Genomic DNA, 20,865 nt, shown 5'->3' on the forward strand with positions numbered 1-20,865 from the left:
CCAGAACGCCAAAAAGTTTATTCATTTTCACAACAAATTAAGGTAGAAAAACAGTTTCAGAATATGTGATATGTTTTATCACATTTGGTTGCATATGTTCAGTGGGCTCCTGTGCCTGCCTCTCACGTGTTAGTAGTGTGTTCCTCCTATTCATCTCCCTCATTAAGATCATCCATCAGGTCACACAGGTTGTCCACCAGGTCTTCCATCAGAGCATACACCTGACAGATAGATACACATAGACGAATGTATTCATAGGGTATAAGACTCTAAAAGGCTACTCAAGTGATTTGGTGTTGCACTTCCTTAAAGTTGGGGGGCTCATGAGAAATAGATTTTTGAACAAGAGAGGTAAACATGTAAGAAGCAGAGCCCGAGACAACCTGACTTTTTAAATTCTAGGAAGCTCCACAGGAGGGCACACAAGTTCCTACATTTCCCATAATGCAACCGGATTGCACCTTTCATTAGAAACCCCCCTCCTAAATGTCCACTTCTTTAAAAGCCACACCTGAGACCTGAGAGAACCTTGACGACCTAATCAGGGTTACTTTTTCAAAACTTAAGAAAAGTCCTCCAGAGCCATAGCCGATATTATACAAGTATTTTCACAGGTTGAGTAGAATTCCTCATGACTGAACTTGACAATTAAAATACTTGCCTTTTTGTGCAGGAGCCTCCTGTAAATGTCCATCACCTCTGCCTCTACATTTTGGTCACCAGGAGGTTGTTGACTGACGCTGTCTGGAGGGGTATCTGTCAGTGGAGCCGATTCCTTCCCTTGCTTTTCCATTGTGCGTTTCACCGTTTCCTCCTTTTTTTTCCCCTTCTTTTTGCTGTCCTGCACACAGGGCGGACACATAAAAGACAGACACAAGTTAGTGATGAATGATTTGATGTGAATGAATTTCCACAACGAGTTGGCTGGTAAGTGGTTGTGTGCATCTTGCATCCTGAAAAACCACCTCCCACATAGTCATGGTGTTTAACATTGGATGTGCACTGTTTAAGGTTAACGTTTAGCTGTGTGCGTGCGCCACAGATGGCTTGAACTGGTCCAGGTGCTATTAATTCACAGCCTGGGCACACAGTTGGAAAGCAGGTGCACATTTGCGCGCAATGTCCTGTTACCATGGTACCCTGTAAGTAATAGGCTGTACCTTACCTATGACTCAACCATCACACAGAGGAGAAATCACACAGAGACATTCAGACCAGACTGCATCTTTAGTCAACTTCTAATTTTAATATTACGTCTTTTTTTGTGCCTTTGATGGCTGATAATGGAGACACAAACCATTAGGAGAGAGATGTAACAGGTCCCAGGGCAGATTCACACCCAGAACATCGTTTAAGTGACGAGTCTGAGCAACAATGACGCAGCATCTCGTTTATATTTGAAAAACATGTCAGCGTCCTCATTAAGGCTCTCAATCCCAGTGCTGACGAAGAAAAGTTTCTGAAATCCAGATTTGTGAATAGGACGATGCAAAGTGGTGGGGCCTAATGAGGATGGGGGCAGGAGAACAAAAAATTACATTAAAATGGATGGGAACTAAGTGAACTGTTTAGCTCGTTATCTCACCCGACCAGTCACAATGTAAAAACATGATGGCCATGACCATATTCTATTGCTAAGCTACTATAACAACATCTCTGGTGGACAAAAGAGAATGATGGAGAGCATTAGCTTCCTGTACACACACATAAAGGAACAAAAACATGTGCCCACAAACGTGCAGACATACAGAGGCTTAAATTAGTCAAGAACACAAACATGTATTATTACACAAATGGTTATACAGTTGTATTTGGTGGCACAGGTGCTCCTCCTATAAAGTAAACCAACCCTTTAGTGTTATGGAGAACAGAACCCAGCATGCACACAACATGACATATAATACAGTGTATTAGAAAACTAGCCAACAGAACATAATGTTGCAGGTATATGCATTACTGAGAACCAGGCAGTAGGTGGCCGGGTTGTGTGGAGGCAGTCAGTAGAAACAAGAAAATGAATGAAAGAATGATGAACTGACAGCTTGTTTGAAGTGCAGAAGGTGACTCGTGATTGGATCAGCTGAAAGTCTGCTGAAGTGATGTGTCTTGATACTTTATTCACGCTAATAATTAAAACACGTTTGAATCTGCTGCCACTCAGTGGCAAAACAGCCCATCAGCTCCACAAACACATTTACTTTTTGTTTCCCTCACCTCCAATGATTTTTCAGTAGTTGCTGACTTGGACTCCCCTTTGTTGTCATCTTTAATTTTGGACCTTGCCCCACTTCTCTCCTCTTTAGCAGCTGCTCCTCCCTTTTTCTCACTCTTCTCATTTTTGTTATCAGCTATATCTGCAATGTGATAACAGAATAGTAGGCAGCGTGAATCGTCACCAATCTATGTCCAAATGAAAGTCTGTGAGTCTCACCAGCTTCCAAGATGGGGGATTCCTCCTTTTTATCGATCCTTGTGTCTCTCTCTGGAAGGCCCAGCAGGTTTCTGAGCCACATGGCCTCACCAGCCATAGTGTCCAGCAGTTTCATCCACAGCTGCTGCCTGCAGGGGGCACCACACACCACTGTAACCTGTAGGCTTACTACACCGAGTGTGCAGGTGTGGCTCATGGGTGTTTGTATGACAGAGCCAGGGTGCTTTGATAGAGATGCTATGTGAATCATGTGTGTTCATGCCTCACCCTATAGCTTCTACTGTTAGCTGGTTGTGTTTCAGTTGAGAAGGCTCAGAAAGCTGCAGAAACAGGGAGTTGAGCTGGGCCAGGCTCTTTTCCTGATCTGCTTCTAGCTCAGGCAGAGACAGCACAACCTGAAGTTGAGAACAGGTGAATGGACCAATATGTTATGTTTTTGATGCATCATCATGGTATAACATTTTACAGAAGGGTGCACAGTGCATTCAAAGAGACCCTTGGAACTATAACCTTAGACCAACCTGCTATATATACTGCTACATGTACTTTCTTTGTACCAACCAAGTGTTCTCATGCTCTATAACAGCACAGAATGGCTCTACCTGTCGGAGTGTATCGACAGAGAAGTCCCAGGTGCGTCCTGGATGCACTTCTTGCCACAGTCTCTTTAGGTCCTCCACTGGCTCATGAAGGTACTGCAACTAAAACAATGTATGGAGCAGTAATTTACATGAGTAAACATGCAACCACAAGACTCCTATTAAGAAAAATGAATGAAAATGAATTGAAACTTTGGAATTAAAATAGCCCCACATCGTCACATACCCTTCACCATACCTAGAGATTGGCATGGTTTTATTTCAGTTAGCCTAATAGCTGGTTTGATTTGCATTGAGAGATGATTTTTATTTTTTTATTCCTCTTTTTAGTCAACTTTAGCATGGGTTCATAAACTTATGAGTGCCACTGTATATATATTAGAAATATCTCATGATACCTGTATATTGTCTCTAGAAGTGTATTATTTTACTTTTGTTTTTGTTAAAGAAGGAAAAGAAAATCACAATTCTCAATACTATCGAATTGCGATACTCCTAGAATCGCAATACATGAAAATTGCAATACAAATCGAATCTGCACCCATGTATCATGAAAGAATCGAATCGGGACAAAAGCATATCGTCCCAGCCCTAATTATTAGTTAATGAGCTACCATGAAATGTGATGGCAATACTATAATTGTGGACTAACACAAAATCCAGGTTAGGAAAGGGCAGCCATAATGGGCTGATCACACTCTTGCCTACAGCCAGTGAAATGTAAAAAACAACGCAATGAATAGGCCCATTAACGGGTCATCTCACAGTGCATGAGGTGGTGTGACTAAGGCTCAGACTAAAAAAAAAAAACACTCTGAAAAATAAAAATGATACACAGACTCAGGCCACCCTTATGTATGATGACCAATGTGTCTCAAACTATATATGAAAGAAAAATAACAAGTCACCATTCTCTGTAGGCAACACTGAATCCTAAGGAGGTTTAAGGTTTGTACAAAAAGATCAACTTCACTGGTGACTAAGAAACGTGTGAGATGTGTTAAGTAACATTCTTCCACTTGTAGGACTTACATTGGGGTTTTTCCTGAAAAACTCTTGCTCTTCAGTGACGTAAAGTTCTGCAGGAGAGCTGGGTCTCTCTGGGGTGCGGACCCCCAGCACCACCTCGTGCACAATCGACAGACACATTTTTACCTTCACTATCTTTTCCAGCTTTGTCTGCTCGTGCACAGACAACAGAAACACAGACAAAAAAAAACAACATATTGGTTTCTGTTCGTGAAAACCTTAGTGCCATCAGGTTTTTGTGTCTCACATTTTACGACACACAGTTTAATTGTACATCACCTCTATGAAAAGCCTCTGGTCTGCGGTTTTGTCCTGGTACAGAGCCACTCCCCTTAATGTGACCTGCATGGAGGCTCCTTGCAGCAGCACAGGGTGGGTGTTGAGCTGCCATCGTTCAGTACTGATGCCTGGCTCCTCTGACTTAAATATGAACTCCACCCGCTGGGTGTCACCTGGACGGATCACACCTAGACGGGAGGGGAAGCAAAATTGAAAGCAGTAAGGCGCACTGAGTACTGATTGAAAGACACAGTATGATAAGGTCGACACAGGGACAAACAGCGTATGACGTGGCAGCAGGTGTCTGATTATGTTTGTGTGTACCAGAGGAGGAGTTGAAGTAGAAGTGCAGCTTCTTTGTTCGTGACCGCAGGTTAGGAAAGCTGTGCGGCACGGGAAGCTGCTGCCAGCTGTAGAAGATGGCTGTGCTGCCTTCATTGTGCAGCTCCAGGTGGGAAGAGGCTCTTTCTCCAGTCGGAGCTTCAAAGATTACCGTGGCACTGATTCCTACTTCTCCCTTATCAATGAGTGTTGGAGAGTGAGAAAGTGTTTTCTAAATAATTTCAAATAATAGCCAGGACGTGCAAATGAAGGCTTGCCGCTAATACTGTAAAAGCAGGTAGAAAAGATTGAGATTTAAATGACCTGTAGCCTACTACAACTGCTCACATGGTAAAAGGTAGAATAATGTCTCTACAGCACTAATTCAATGAATACAACAGCAGAGTCATGTTATATTCAGCACTCTGCTGCTCTCAGTTTCAATTTTGTTTATACAAATAATGTTTTCAATAATTAATTCCAGTCGTTTCTTTATTGGCGTACTCCTGATCAATGTTAAGCTACGGTCAACAAACCGACCGATGTCTTTTCACATTAAAAGCCTACCTAAAATGGGACGGCTGCAGGTTTCATTCATGGTAGCTTAATGTTGTTCGGGGGGGAAAGTACTGATGTTGTGGAAATTGATTACATAATTAATTTATCAAGATGACAGGTAAACAAGGAGGTTGCATTAACTCGGGATGAAAAAAATAAAAGCATGTCTCTACTATAGGCCTGGTTTTCTCTGAGGTAGGTAATACCATTTGAGAATTTACCTAAGTCCTAGTTCGATGCCAACCAACCTACTGTGTAAAGGCCATTCTGTACCTGGTTAGTGGTGGAGTTTCCAGTCCAGCTAGCAAGCTGACCACAGAACCTCAAGGCAGGAATGAGCAGAGCATCTGACCGAACATCATCATACTGTGCCAGAGGATCACTGTGGAAGATAGTGACACAGCAGTAGTACCACTTAGTCCATGAGTTGGACAATTAGTGAATGAGTCGGTCTGGCCGTTAGATTCCATGATGCATTCAATTGTTTCTGTTTAACTTTAATTTTTAAAGCGTTGCATCAGAAAGCTGTCCTCAAACGGGATAAACAGAAACTATTTTTATGACACGTAGTAGTACATACTGGGACATTTAACCTCAACACTACAATACAACTGAATCCCACATTAATGGAAAATAGACCCATATAATAGTCTTTATATACAGTATATAAATATCGAGGTTGCTTATAAGAACAAATATTTTGTGCTTTGTTTTTATTATTTCCATTATAGTTTGAATGACATATTTAGCAGTGCGCAAATACATCAACGTGGTCTCATGGCATTTCCCATCACCACTGAATGAATGGCTTGTGAATACACAATTGTGTTTTAAAGTGAAATAGGGCAGCATCGTTGGCCTGATATTGACATATTCAGCCTAGAAAAAGTTGGACTTTGGTTTGGAAGGATTGCAAATATCTAATAAATTAGCACAACTTACAGGTTCTCCTTCTTTATCTCCTCTGTCTCCTCTTCTTCCTTCTCCAGTAAGGGACTACGACACACTGTGACAAAAGTAAATGGCTTGCCAGAGCCAATAACCTCCAGTGCATTGATATCCTGTAAGTAATCAAAGTGACACATAGTGGTGGTTATGAAGGAAGTGGTCAGCTCTGTATGTCCATTCAATAGTCTGATTCCTACTTTTGAAAAGTAAAAGTCTTTTTCAGGATACGTATGACTTGATTGTTGAAATATCAAGTTTTTTCTCGACATTTCGACTTTATTCTCGAAATGCAAAATCCTCCTTGATGTGGCCCTAATGCTCCGTCGTACGTATGTCCTGTCCACTCGCACAATAGATAGACCTTCAATATTACATATTGATATTTGCTTTATACTATATTGTTTTTGCTTTACCTCCCTTCATTACACATCTGAATGTTGACATGAACTTAGCTCTACCACTACATTGCGTGATAGTCAGAGTAAAACAAACAAATACAAATGCAATCTATTGTCCCCCCCCCCCCGTAGTTCAAACCTTTACACATTTTAAGTAACACTGGAGACTTGAGCCTTCCTCTCTCTTCTTTTCTCACTTAATAACCGCTCCCTGTCCCCACCATCTCTCTCTCTACTGTTACACAGATCTCACAAAGGCATGGACAAGTCAGCTGCTGGCAGGACGGTTTGTTACTGTCTGTGTGTTGGTCAGGAGGTACTTCAGACCCCAAATCACCTCAGCATCACATTAGCCACCAGCACGAGAGAACCCGCTGCTACCATTTTCTTTTATGTCACAGACGCGTGTGTGTGTGTGTGTGTGTGTGTGTGTGTGTGTGTGTGTGTGTGTGTGTGTGTGTGTGTGTGAGAAAGAGGATACTAAATGCAACCAGATAACAAAATATAATTTGACTAAACCTTCCCAAAATCAGCACCTGTTACTTAGGGAGTTAATAGGTTTTAATGAAAACTGGGTGTGCAAAGTGTTTATCCCAGAACCTCCTGCCCCTGCTGATAATCATTGTAATGCAGAGAGAGAGCAGAAAGGCAAGTTTAGTCAATTTCCTTGGGCTCTGTTACCTCACAGATCTCAACACTGCTACTCTATGACTGGACACGCTCCAGATTTCACAACTGTAATTTATGTGAACATGAATGTTTATGGAAGGGCTCAGTGCCTCATTGATCTCATTACACATGTGTGTACTGAATGTACATTTTAATAAAATAAATCACATATTGGCAGTATTTGTACATAAAACCCAGAACAGTGTGCCCATGGCTGGATGATCACAGGCTGTTTGTAAAGATACAGAGTGATCAGGAGCAGCGAGCAGCTCTAGCAGCCAGAGACAGAATGTCCTGTGGACATGAGCAGCTTCAGTGGGCTGCGTGGTTGGACAAGTGGTTGATGCGCAATCTAGATCTGTGGTGTGTACATGAAATTAGGTTCTTGTGTATTGTTAGAGAACAAAATGAAAGTGTAATGTGAATAATTTGGATTGTGTTATGTTGCCTGATGAAAGACAATTGAAAAACAAAATTGAAAAGTGTCTCTGGTGGACTTACCTTAAACATACATTATCTGTCGCAATTCTGTACAGCAATTTCTTGTTACTTATCATCCAACATATACTCTGATACTGATGTATCTGCGATTGGCTGGGCCCATGTATTGGTCTAGCTGTAGTTAAAAACATTTGATCTTTTCAACCTGTCATATTTTCCTCATAAGGAAATGTTATGTGGAAAAAAACAGCAAATCAGACTGCGGGCCTGGGACAGCAATGGCACAATAATAAATATTTTTTTTCCCCCCTACACCCCCCCCCCCCCCCCCCCGGGTGGTCACCAAGTACATGCTGTGGACGCGAGAGTCTCAGTAAAAGTTATTCCTAGAGGAAGAAAAAGTTCCCACAGAAAGAATACAGTTACACTCGGTATATTGTAGTCCCCCTAAATAGATGGAAAAGTGGATAGTTTAAATGTCAAAGAGCTTTTTTTTTTTATTTGGGAGACCACTGGGTTTCAGGTGAACTAAAAAAAAAAGAAAACACAATGAGAAGGACAAGGTTTCGAGAACAAGGCGGAGAGGTAAAATTGGAACACAGCGTGTACCTGATTCCTGGAGTATGCTGCCTGGTTGTCCTACATGTGTGACAGGCTCCCGTCTGCCCTGCTCTGTCTGAGTCAGAGTGGCTGTGATGCCACTCATTTCATCTCCATAACGCTGGGGGACACTCCAAAACTCACTTCCCACACGGTAACCCTAAGACATAGAAGTAAAGAAACACATGAATGACGAAGCTACAGAGAACATTTTTACTGTAGAAATATAACAAATATAAGACATGATTCTGACAGCCAACTAAAAACACAGTAGAACAGAGAAAGCAAATATGTGTCATACATATCCAGAGTGGATGAGTGGCATCACTTGGTTTAGAAGCTCCCTCTGCTCCTGAGTTTCTCTGAAACGGTTAGCTTGGTTCATCAGCAGGTTTCCGACTGGCCGGTAGAGCAACTCTTTAAAGAGTTGAAAAGAGCAGCAGATGAATAGAGAAATAGACAGAGACAGAGATAAGAAATGAATGCATACTTATGATATCAAATAGTTGTTTTTAAATGAGCAAATATCTTGCTCCTTAATTTGCTTACAATGAGAAACCTCATTTGAGATTATGCATAAAGTATGTTCTCTTCCATTATAAAATGCCTGTCGTACTGGTCTTTAGTTAATGTTAATAAAAATGCAGGTAAGTGAGTTTATTGTGGCTCCCCTCACGTCCCTGTAGTTGTATACAAGTTAAGGCTGTAAATAATGATGATGCAAAATTGATGTCTTTTTGGTCCAGACTGCTGTACTCTCTGATCAGCTCACCAGATAAGAAGTCCTGCTGCTGTCTGCGCTGCGTCATATGTGTATGCCAATGCTGCAGGGCATTACTCTGGATGTTTTTGTTGCCATGCCCATTCTCCACAGGCTCAGAGTGATGCCTCTCTGGGGCCTCAGATGGAGCATATCTCTGGGATTTTGGTATTCGCTTCACCAACTGGATGGTGGAGGGAGGATAGAAAGAAGACATGACTTACAGTGACAGTCAACATATTTCTATTGCATTTAATAGTAGTTTAAAAGAATGCAAGCTGCTTTTGGTTGGCAGGTTTTAAATACTGTATGTAAAGAAAGATTTTTGTTTCTTGTGTTCGCATTATATTTGTTCTGAATTTACCTCTGTCTCCCCTTTGGCCTCCAGATAACTTCTGAAATCCTCTAAACTACCCAAGATGCTGTGTGGTAGAACCCTTCCCTGTTCATCAAACCGAAGCCCTTCCGGTCCTGAAACGAAAAATAAATGGACAGAAAAACATAATTTTAGCCTTATGAATGCATATTATGATTCTGATAACATTTCTTATGAACTACCGGCTACTGCACGGTATGTTATTGTCCATGAGGGCAAAGGAATACAACTAACCTGTGTAGTCCAGATTTTGAGAACCAGGGTCCAGATTCACTAGATGAGCCACCGGCCCTCGCACAGCATTTCTAACTTCATCAGCTGACTGTGTCTTACGCACATAAGCCATGAGCACTGGTTGTTGACGGCTCTTGGGTGGCTTTGGTGTATGAAGCTGCAGTCATGATCACATTCTCAGTTACATATAAGTGCTTTAAAATAAAAGTACATTGGTGTCACACACACATGATTTGTATTTTAATGTCCAACTAATGCTAAAACTTTATATGGGGTGGGGGGCAGGTTTACTTTATTGAGGTCCCGTGGGTGAATGGCCAGAGCCTGGATATCACTGCCTGAAAGAGTAGAGCTCCTGGACTGGTCATCACCCAAGATGTCCAACTCTTCTGATGTTCTTAGCTTCTTGTTCTCTGGAGGAAAGGAGAGTAAAGAAATAGACTGTAAAATGGCAACAGTTTGTGTGTGTTTGAGTAATGCCATGTTAGCTGAAAGTGGGTGCTACAATACTTAAAAGTCCCTCTGTAATATCAACACACACACACACACACACACACACACACACACACACACACACACACACACACACACACACACACATAAAGAGATTACTCTGGAACAATGACATGATTATGTAATTCTGTTAATTTCTCTTTATCCAGCTATGCCTGATTATAGTTTCCATGGCCACAACAACAATGATTAATCCTTCGTTTTTGCAAGTGTTTCACTTTGCTTCCTCCATGTTGTCCGTCACAGACTCAGTACAGGTTTTCGAATGAAAGCGTTGCTTTGCTAAAGATGCCCTTGGCCCTTAAGTAAAGCAATTTTTCCAGTGCTTTTATTTGTTTTTTGCAAATAATCTATCTAAAGTATGGACGTACAAAAGCCAATGAAACTGACCCATGTATTTTTCCTCTTATTTAAGGCATCAGATCTGCAGACTGCAATGTAACTCAATAAAAACAGTGGGGAAATTCCAACGTTACCTTTTCCCAAATACTCCACAAATGCTGCATGTGATACCATTATGATTTAACTAGTTACTTTGCAGATTAAGATTAAAACGAAATATAATCAGAAATGCGTTTTGATTAGGTCAGATACAACTATGACTATACTATACTACAACGAGCTACCCAGGAGCATATGAATAAGTTACAAGTAGCCTGCAGCCTATTTTATAGTCTATGGTTGCAGCATTAAAGTGACGTTAATGCATCAATGATCATAATTCCATAATTTGCCAAACATGGGCCGTTATAAAACAAACAAGAGTCTGAGTTGGAAACTTTACGTGGGCTATATTTTGACGCTAGTTGTACTTTCACTTGAGTAACGTTACATTTATGAAGGGAGGACTGTTTACCTTTAACGTTAACACTGAAGTAAAAGGTCTGAGTCCTACTTCTTCCAACACTGCATAAGAACAGGTCGGGTTTCGTACACGCAGGGGTAGCTAGCTAGCGTATTCTGTTCATTGTAATCAGTGAAGCTCTTAAAACAGGTGAAGAGGTCACAGGTAACGCTAGCTAACGTTAGCCTACAAAAGAATGGGAGCAAAGAGACGGACAGAGGCGAAGGAGAGACAGAAAGCTGTTGGCTGACCTGAGTGACTTAGAGGTCTTAACTCCATCTTCGGTGTCTCGCTGCGGTTCATTTGGTCTAGCTAGCTAACTACAGTAAAAGCAATTGTCACGGACAACTAATGGTGGCTAGCAGTGCTAATCAAGCTAGCGCTGTACTTCGGCGTCAAGTGGTAACCATGGCAACGAAAGACTCAACACCACGGACAGTGAGAAATGGAACAACAGCAAAAAGACAAAATGAGGCATGAGCGTATAACGTTGCTGAAAAGTAAAAATAAAGGTTAACAAGAGCAAGAGACAGTTAAAAAGAAATTTGGACTTGGCCCAAGTCCAAAATGTCTTGCTATATTTAGGGTCATCGATAACATGACAGAAAGAAAACACAGGCTATGTCCTTCCTTTCTTTCATTCTTTCTTTTAGGCTCTATATCAAAGCAAAAGTGTGCGAGTATTGGGAATAAAAACATGCATATGTAGGCCTAATAGTTTACTAAATGTAGGCTTATATGGCTATAAGTAATAATGAAAATAATGTATTGCAGATACGGATCTTATTGGATGCACACTTCAATTGTTATCAGTTTCAACCATGTCGAGGGATAATGCACAAGTTGAAAGGGCCTGGTGGGATTACATTTCACCATCTTGTACGATTTCATATGTGACAAACAGGCTAATTGACTGATTGATTGATTTATTGATTGCTTGATCGATCGATTGAAATCATGTCAAAATATGACCTATGCTCAGCTGCATAGCCCCCATTATGTTTTCCTCAACACACGGTGTTCTCCTGAAGAACAACCCTTTCTGTCAGTCAGCATGACGTGGATGAATCAGGGGGTTGAGGCTTATATAAAGAAAACTGACATCAGACTACACAGACTAGCGTGAGCAGGCATAAACGTCACATCACAGATTTTGCCCTTTGTGGCGCGTTACCACGGGCCATCCCCAAATAAACGATGGAAAGAGGCAGCATCTCCACCGGCTCACAGACCACATCCATCCCTGTTGCGCACCAGCTCAGCTCCAACATGGATGTTCCCCAGTTTCATGGTGATATGGACGGACAGTGCGCCGGGTCCTCCAAAGTCCTACTGGCTTACAAAAACGCGTCGCAGCACCTTAGTTCATCGGGAATTAAAGCGGGCTTGGGGATACTTAAAGTGGCCTCGTCTCAGTGGAAACAGGAAAAAAAGACGTTCTCAGGGGCAGCCGTAAGGCAACTATCCACTCCCAACAGCAGCCATCTCTGCAAGGGATCCCCACTGGATCAGCTGGCATCTCTGTTTCTCCACGGTCAAACCCGGCAGCGCCAGATTGGCCAGGAGCAAGCACCGACCAAACCGCAGAACTGTAAACGCATCGTGGTTCTTGGTGCGCCACGGGTCGGCAAGACCTCCATCCTAAGAAGATACCTCCGGGACGGATTTGTGGAGGAGTACAATCCCACCTCCGAGGATTTCCTCAGGAAACTGTTTCGTATCCGCGGAGAGACCTACCAAATTGACGTCCTGGACGCGTCCAGGGAACGGGATTTCCCAGCCAAGCGCAGGCTCTCTATCCTCACTGGTGCGTGTTGGATCAGTTATAATCTCGGTCCTGCAAATACTAAGAATTGTTTGTCAGTTTCTGTATTTGTTCATGACAGAAAAATAATTGTAAGTTAGGTAGGCCTACATGCGTAAATGCTTAACTATATCTCTTAATGCTGTGCAACTATTAAAGGAAAATAATTGATTTTCTTTTTTTTTGCAGGAGACATTTTTCTTCTAGTATTCAGTCTAGATGACCGGAGCTCTTTCGAAGAGGTGTGCGCCCTGCGAAAGGAGATTCTGGCCGCTAAATCCAAGCTTACCAAATCCTCTGTGCCAGGGCAGTGCGCACAGCTGCAAGTTCCCCTAGTGGTCTGCGCCAACAAGGTTGATCTCCTGGAGACTGAGAGAGAAATATCTAATGCAGAGGTGCTCCAAGCCTTCAGTGATGACTGTGCCTATTTTGAAACGTCTGCAAAGGAAAGCACGAATCTAGAGAAAGTCTTCGAGACTTTGGCAAAGCGAGGCGGGCTTCCGACTGAAACTAGCCCGTCTCAGCACCGCAAAGTCTCCCTCTGTTCGTACCAGGCAATGCGGGTAAGCCGTGTGCCGGAGAGGGGCAGACAGACCCAGGGGCGCGATGATGCCTGCGGCGCCCTGTACCCACTAGCCCGTAGGCCGAGTTTTAATACAGATCTTCGACAAGTCATTGGGCCAAGTACGGCAAGAAAGCCCGGCAAAGCACTGGACAAATGTCCGATTCAGTAAGGACAATAAGATAACTATGAGAGGAAGTGTTACAGAGCGAATAAAACAACGAATTAAGCACTGCGATTCTATAATGCATTGTTGTTGTTGTTTAGTAACACGCACTTGAGATGATGTTTTCAAAATAAATTATTTTTAATTGCTTAGCTCCTTCGATGACTCGCTGCGGTTCATTTGGTCTAACTTCAGTAAAAGCAATTATCACGTGTGTGAAATGCAATACGTTTTATTTATATATTTACTTCTTAAATTGCTTATCTATCTATCTATCTATCTATCTATCTATCTATCTATCAATCTATCTATCTATCTATCTATCTATCTATCTATCTATCTATCTATCTATCTATCTATCTATCTATCTATCTATATATCTATCTATCTATATATCTATCTATCTGCATGTATACGTGCTACCCATGGAGGAGAGGGTAGGAGGATGTTGAGTCAGGAACTTGATTATTAATGTATGACTATTGCATAATATTCAGAAACCTATTAGATAGCAACTCTTTCTCTCGCCCACTCTTCCTTTTATCTTCCTGTGTGCATTTGTGTTTGTGTGTGTGTGTGCGTGCGTGCGTGCGTGTGTGTGTGTTATCGTGGAGTCATGATTGCCAAAGGTCCACAACCCCGAATCCCACACATCTTGAACAATCAGATTAAAGCCGAGGTTTCCAGTTGGCGTAGGCTATACTTTTCCATCCTACTCTACACACTATAAATGACCACTCAGTTATTCACTGGGCCCTTAATGGCTGCCTCTTAACTGCCAGCTTACTTTTAATTTTAGAAAGCTTAAGAGGCCTCTGTAAAAGGCATTTAACAAGATTATTATTGGATGTGAGACAGGGTTTTGGTCTGCTTACATATCATCTCCCAAAGTGAAGCATTGTCGCACCAACACATGACAACTAGGATGCAACTCCAACTCCATGAGATATTGTGTAAGAAATAAAAGCTACAAAGTTGCATTGTAATGACTGTTGCCGCAATACAGTTTAATCAGGTTCATCAAGATGATAACACACTGATGAATGATAGCTGGAAATAAAAAAATTTGGAGCAGATGATGAGTGAGCAGAAACCAATACTACTGCTCATCCATTGAACGATCAGGTTTAACGCGTAAAGAAGAGATTTAAAACTTATTTTTAGGTGATGGAGTGGGTGTGTGTTGTTATTAATTTATTTATCACTGCGCTGTGTTATGTGCTTGTTACAAATGCTGCTCATAAGAATCGTGAGGTCTGTTGTAAATGTATAAACCCTGAGTCGGCTATTGTCTGCTGCACAAATGATTCTGAACATGAACTTGAAAGCAGTGGCCATGGAAACACATCTCCTGTACCTCCGGCGCTTGGAGCGAACAACCTTCACTTAGTGCAGCACACAGCAAAAACATCCAGCTTGTTCACAACTACAAAGGCATACATGTGTGTAAGGTGTATTTGTCATTAACACCAAGCTATAATCACACCATGTCACCGAGATACAATATGTATTTTACTCAAAAAAAGAAAATCAGTGAGAGCAGTTTCTTTACCCATAGCGCTCTAATTGGGTGCCATTGATGCGTGGTCTGTATAGATAGTGGTGATGTCTGAAAGCCACAGAATAATATTGGCTCTTCCAAGGTGAGGCAAAGGCTCAGAGAGATTTGGGGACCACACACAAAATTATTTTTTTTAGTTAAAAGAATTGTTCCTGATAACGCATGTAGGGAAGAATCAGGCTGTTATTCACTAAAATGTCATATGTAGTAGACTGGTGAAATGTATAATCACCTTAAGACCTGTGACAATTTCCTCCCCTCTATGCCATTCAATGGATGAGCAGTAGTATTGGTTGCAACTCACTCATCATCTGCTCCAAAAAACATGTATTTCCAGGCCCTGGCCCCATACAGTTACTGCTATGCCTATCAAGCGCTCTGGCTAAGCAGCATATAACAATGATTTACAACTTGTAGTTCTTGATTTAAGACCAAGATAGAAAAAAATAGGTTTCTTGGTTCTGTACGTTTTACAGGTTTAATCTATTCTATTTATTCTATCTATTATAGTTAATTTACTAAAAGGTATTTAAAATGTTAATACACCTAACTATTTACATATTTGTTTTTAAACAGGCAATACTTGTTTCATTATTTACATCAGCAGTAAGAATCTACCTCTGTGGATTTCCTCACACCTGAGTCTAAGGCCCTGTTTACACGATGACGCTCTCGGGTGAAAACGAAAAAATATTTTATCGGATGTGCCTTTCGTTTATACAGCGACGGCGTTTTTGGGGCTTAAAAACGCAAAAAAGTGCACCCTCCAGAGTGGAAATCTTAAAAACGCTCCACCGTCGCGTTACCGTCTAAAGGGTAAAAACGCAAAAGTTTGAAGACAGAGGTGTGGAGAGAGACGAGAAAAATGCGTCTGTTGTTACGGAGTAGGCTACAGAAATTATAGGCTCCTGTTAGAATTTCAATGTAATGGCTCAATATTTAAATGATTTCAACAATGTGGATAAGGTTGTTATAGTTCGATGACGATATGCAGGCTATTCATTTGAGCCAGAGCAGGCGACAACGTTACGGATGAAGAGAGAGAGAGAGCGAGCGAGCGAGTGGCAGCGGTCAGAGGTCAGCGGGCAGAGGAGGGTCTGCTTCAGCCTCCTCAGGCCGCTGCCTCTCGCTCTCAAGCAGCGGCTGAAGGGCCGCGAGGCTCAGGGTATTGGTAGTGCTCCCGTGGGTGCTGTGTTGTGGCTTATCACGGTCAATTGTGCCGGTCATTATCAGACAAACATGCAACTCCACCTCCTCGTCTTTCCAGACGAGCTTTTGTTGTTCGCTTCAGCATGTTTTGGTTTCGTGCTACTAAGGAGAGAAGTAGAATGAATGTTCTACGCAGGTGGGTGCCTTGGTGGTGTTGCGTGGCAGTGCCACCTAGTCACCTGGAGTGCATACTACATCGAATTTCACACACTACCTGCGTTATGCACGCAGATTTCCCCTCCATAACGCTCGTCTAAACGCAGAATAAAAAGTGATAACGCAACGCCACTTTTGCGTTTTCTCTTCAGATCGTTTCAGTGTAAACATAGCCTAAGTTCTGCAAGCATCTGATTGGTTAGTTCAGCTACATGTGATTAAATAAAAACGAGGAAGTGTGGTTGTTGTGGAGCTGATGAAGTGTTAAGAAGAGCAGTAAAGTGCTGCTTAAAGGTCCGATGACATGGTGCTCTTTGGATGCTTTTATATAGACCTTAGTGGTCCCCTAATACTGTATCTGAAGTCTCTTTCCCGAAATTCAGCTTTGGTGCAGAATTACAGCCACTAGAGCCAGTCCCACAATGAGCTTTCCTTAGTATGTGCCATTTCTGTGTCTGAAGCTATTGAGGAGGAGAGAGGGGGGGCAAGGTGGAGGGTGGGGGTGTGGCCTTGACCAACTGCCACTTTTCTCATTTGAAAGCCATGATGTCTCTCTCTCATGGGTTGGCCAAATTCTCTGGGCGGGCAAAGCAGAGAAAGGGGAGGTAACCTTGCTTGTTATGACCTCATAACAAGCAGATTACAAAACGGCTCATCTGAGCTTTCATTTTCTCAAAGGCAGAGCAGGATACCCAGGGTTCGGTTTACACCTATCACCATTTCTAGCCACTGGGGGACCATAGACAGGCTGGGGGAACTCATATTAATGTTAAAAAACCTCATAAAGTGAAATTTTCATGCCATGGGACCTTTAAGTTGTCCGTCTCCATCCAGCTGTTCCTTCTTATTTAGAGTGATAGGCTACAACCACCACATATCGAACCGTCACGTTACACTACTATCAGGACGCCCTTAATTTTGACGGCTGAGATGATAACTGATAGTGCTTATTATTTCGGATATATATAAGCTAATTATGCTAATGTTAGCTGCATGAAATGGTTAAAACGCTGTTTTAAAATGAGAAAACTCTTAAAGTGGTCTAAAATATGCTCTTGATGGCTTCATGCATGATATCGTGCTAAAACACTGAGGCTAAAAACTACATATCCAAGGCCAAAAGTTAGCATCCTCACCAGTTAACAATCCATATAGAAAACATGGGAATACAGTAAGAGCATTAGTTGATACATTGCACTGTATAGGCTATAGCTAGTGCTGCGAATTAAGGAAAATGTTTGGCTGTTTTGACAGTGGATGTCCCAATAATAATAATATAATAACCTAAGCATATGGCTATTTAGCTAAACATGCAAACAACTGAAGCTTAAGTTAGAGCAATCATTGCACACACACACACACACACACACACACACACACACACACACACACACACACACACACACACACACACACACAGTCCCCCACACACACACTCCTGTTTTTGACTGCACGTAGGTCTGTCTGTCGGTTTCATGACACATACTATACAGGTAGGCTACACACAGAATAACAGGCTTGCTTCTAAGCATGGAGTACTTAAACGTTCTGTTTTTTTACTCGGCCTTCACTGGAAAAATTGTTGTTCTGCTGAGGCAGTTTACAATCGCAAGCCCCCAGTTCTATAATCCCGATCCATTGCAAGTTGGTCTGACAGCAGAGTTTGGATCAGGGGGAAGATTAAATGACCGGCTATTGCATTTTTTACTATGTTATATATTTCTGTTCAGTTTTTGTAAATGTGAAATAATCTACATCTATATTTCTCTTATCTTTCCTTTTCACAGATGTTCTAAGGTATTTTCCTTGGACTGGGTTGGAAAGTGAGACACATATCCCTGAGTTGTCTGGCTCACGTGGGGTCAAGGCCTCTACTATGATCTCCTGATGCGCATAACATCCACTACTGCTGTCGTCATCACATCAATCCCTGACTTTCTATGACTTCAAACATGAGGTGCGAATGGAAGCATGTCTACACGTAGTGTATGGAGAGCTGTGTTTGTCAACAGTCCAATCAGTCACTAGTTCACAGCCGCTGGTGCAAGATCATGCCACAGAGATAAAATGTAGGGAGGCAGTCGGCTTGTCACGCAAAGATGACAGGGAAATTAAATGATAGAGATGGAACAAGCACGCGCACACACACACACACACACACACACACACACACACACACACACACACACACAGTTCCCCCTAACATTGTGATCTTTATGGCTTGATCTATCATGTAAATAATGGACAAATAGCCCAAAAAAATCATTCATCATCAACATCATCATCTCCTTGTAGGCCTAGGCCTACTATGAATGTGTTTCCTAACTAAAACCGCCAAGTAGAAAATGTAAAGTTTCCATTGCTTTTTAAGAATAGTGATGTTTTGATGAATTTCATATAAACAATTTCATTTTTTATTATAATTTGTATTATTAAATTAAATGTATTATTCTCTTAGGACTACTTATTAGGCTAATGCAAATGGTACATTCCACAAATCTTTGAGATGCATTAAAAGAGTCCAGAAAAGTCCTGGTTTAACCCGTTCTCACTCGTAAAATACTGACGTTTGGACAGTGGCTGTCAGCGTCTGAAGAGACGAAAAAAGCGACCTTCAGCGTGTTTGTAGAACGTACCGGGGAGAGCAGCAGCTACACGGGATTTGAAGATGACGTGGTCGCGAGTAGTATGAAAGCCCGAAGGGCCGCGTGGGACGTTGGTCGGGGTGGTGGACGGGTCAAAACCATGACTTCCACCCAGGAGACCAGGGCTTGTTTTCTGCGTGTAATGTTTGAAAACCCCGTTATGTTTAATGTTTACCATCCCGTTGTTCTTTTCCTAAACCCAACCCAGTTTTTGTTTTCCTGAACCCAACCATCCCGTTGTTTCCAAGCCGACCCGCAGCCGGTCGAGGGGCTGCCAGCAACGGGGAGAGGCAGGGGATCCTACCACACCGTGCAGCGGACGCTAAAGGAGACTTTTAGCGTCAATAACAACGACAAAGGCACCTGACCAAGCGTTTTACGAGTTGGGCGTGAGAATGTGTTGCGTTTAACATTCAGTTGTAGTACTATATGTAGGCCTATTAGTTGTTTATTGGTTGTGTTATGTAGGCTAATGAAGAGAAAAAAGCTAGTAGCCTAAGCACCAAAGCAACACACACAGTGGCGGCTGCTGGTCATTCAAAGAGGGGAAGCTCATTTTTGGCCTACATCATACAAATTGTCCATTTATTTATGTTAATATTATATATATATATATATATATATATATATATATATATATATATATATATATATATATAATAGTAATGCAATAATTTAATTATATAATAATAAATAATAATATAATTATTATAATAATTTATAATATCCATGGGAAGGTTTCATCAAGAGGAATGGCCAGCAGTACATTTTCTTTGTCACAGCACAGCCAGCTAACTTTGTCATACCAGGAGAGCTGAACAGACCTGTACCCTGACCTACTTTTGCACTAAATCAATCTTAAGTGTTGCTCTAACCCACCGTGGTAAAGTTGGTTTTATACTGGACGTTGGATATTCGACACATTCGAAAAATCTATTATGCAGCTTACCCTTTCAACCTATTCATGTCAAACCACTTGTGATGAACTCAGCTAATCCCCATACACACTGCACAAAGCTTCCTTTTTCAAAAAAACCCATCCTTTAATTTTTAAATATTTTTGAAATATTAAAAAATGCCATAAATCTATTATGTGGCCTGTCCTTTTGACCCATTCATGTCAAACCACTTTTGGTGAACTCAGCTAACCCCCCTACACATTGCACAAAGCTTCTATTTTCAAAAACCCATCCTGACGTGACCACCCCGCTAGCGAGATCAACGAGTGTCGCAACTCTTATATCTCTATGGCTCATGGCTCTGGGTCTGATGAGCTGAGCTCTGCTTGAAGTTGAACAGCTTCGGCGACTTTTTATAGGTTACTACAAAATCGCTGTCAATCAAAAGGAGATACAGTCCTTCGACAGACCCTCCAATCATCACGCAGAAGCCCAGCGTCCAGGCCAGCCCCCTGCTCCATTGACCCCCAGAGACGCTGAGCGTCCGTGGGCAGGACATAATCGCAGCATTTATCCAATGACCGTCTAGTTTCGAAGCACTGAAACGGGGAAATGCACTGAGACGCTACGGAATGCATGAGAAGGAAATCGAGTCAGCCAATTCTGAACCAACTCGTCTTCGAGATGAACGTATTCTAACGCATTTTAGTTAATAAAATGTTAACACAATAGTACATATTTGACCATTTAAATTTTAGACATTTTAGGGGAAGCTGAGCTTCCCTTGCAGTCTTAAAGAAATCGCCACTGAGCATACACACACACACACACACACACACACACACACTTGTAACCTGAACCTA

The 20,865-nt window shown here is 41.9% G+C and overlaps 2 protein-coding genes across 2 annotated transcripts; one reads left to right on the top strand and one right to left on the bottom strand.

Annotated features, from left to right (window-relative positions):
* Positions 1–5: 5 nt before the first annotated feature.
* On the bottom strand, positions 6–12,139 carry LOC120556682 (mycbp associated protein). The gene is made up of 19 exons (XM_039796386.1): positions 11,252–12,139; positions 9,935–10,056; positions 9,644–9,800; positions 9,398–9,504; positions 9,046–9,217; positions 8,575–8,690; positions 8,283–8,433; positions 8,028–8,059; positions 6,160–6,278; positions 5,491–5,599; positions 4,663–4,855; positions 4,339–4,526; positions 4,063–4,209; positions 3,034–3,132; positions 2,699–2,826; positions 2,432–2,559; positions 2,215–2,354; positions 662–841; positions 6–221 (listed from the first exon to the last, which is right to left on the bottom strand). The coding sequence occupies exons 1-19, from the start codon at positions 11,301–11,303 to the stop codon at positions 147–149; spliced, it is 2,415 nt and encodes an 804-aa protein (XP_039652320.1). The 5' UTR covers positions 11,304–12,139; the 3' UTR covers positions 6–146.
* On the top strand, positions 12,127–13,656 carry si:dkey-27j5.5 (GTP-binding protein Rhes). Its single transcript, XM_039816376.1, has 2 exons — positions 12,127–12,807; positions 12,994–13,656. Exons 1-2 carry the CDS (start codon positions 12,198–12,200, stop codon positions 13,536–13,538), a joined length of 1,155 nt encoding a protein of 384 aa, XP_039672310.1. The 5' UTR covers positions 12,127–12,197; the 3' UTR covers positions 13,539–13,656.
* The last annotated feature ends 7,209 nt before the right edge of the window (positions 13,657–20,865 follow it).

The sequence above is a fragment of the Perca fluviatilis genome, chromosome 1 (assembly GCF_010015445.1).
Source record: "Perca fluviatilis chromosome 1, GENO_Pfluv_1.0, whole genome shotgun sequence".
Taxonomy (NCBI): Eukaryota; Metazoa; Chordata; class Actinopteri; order Perciformes; family Percidae; genus Perca; species Perca fluviatilis.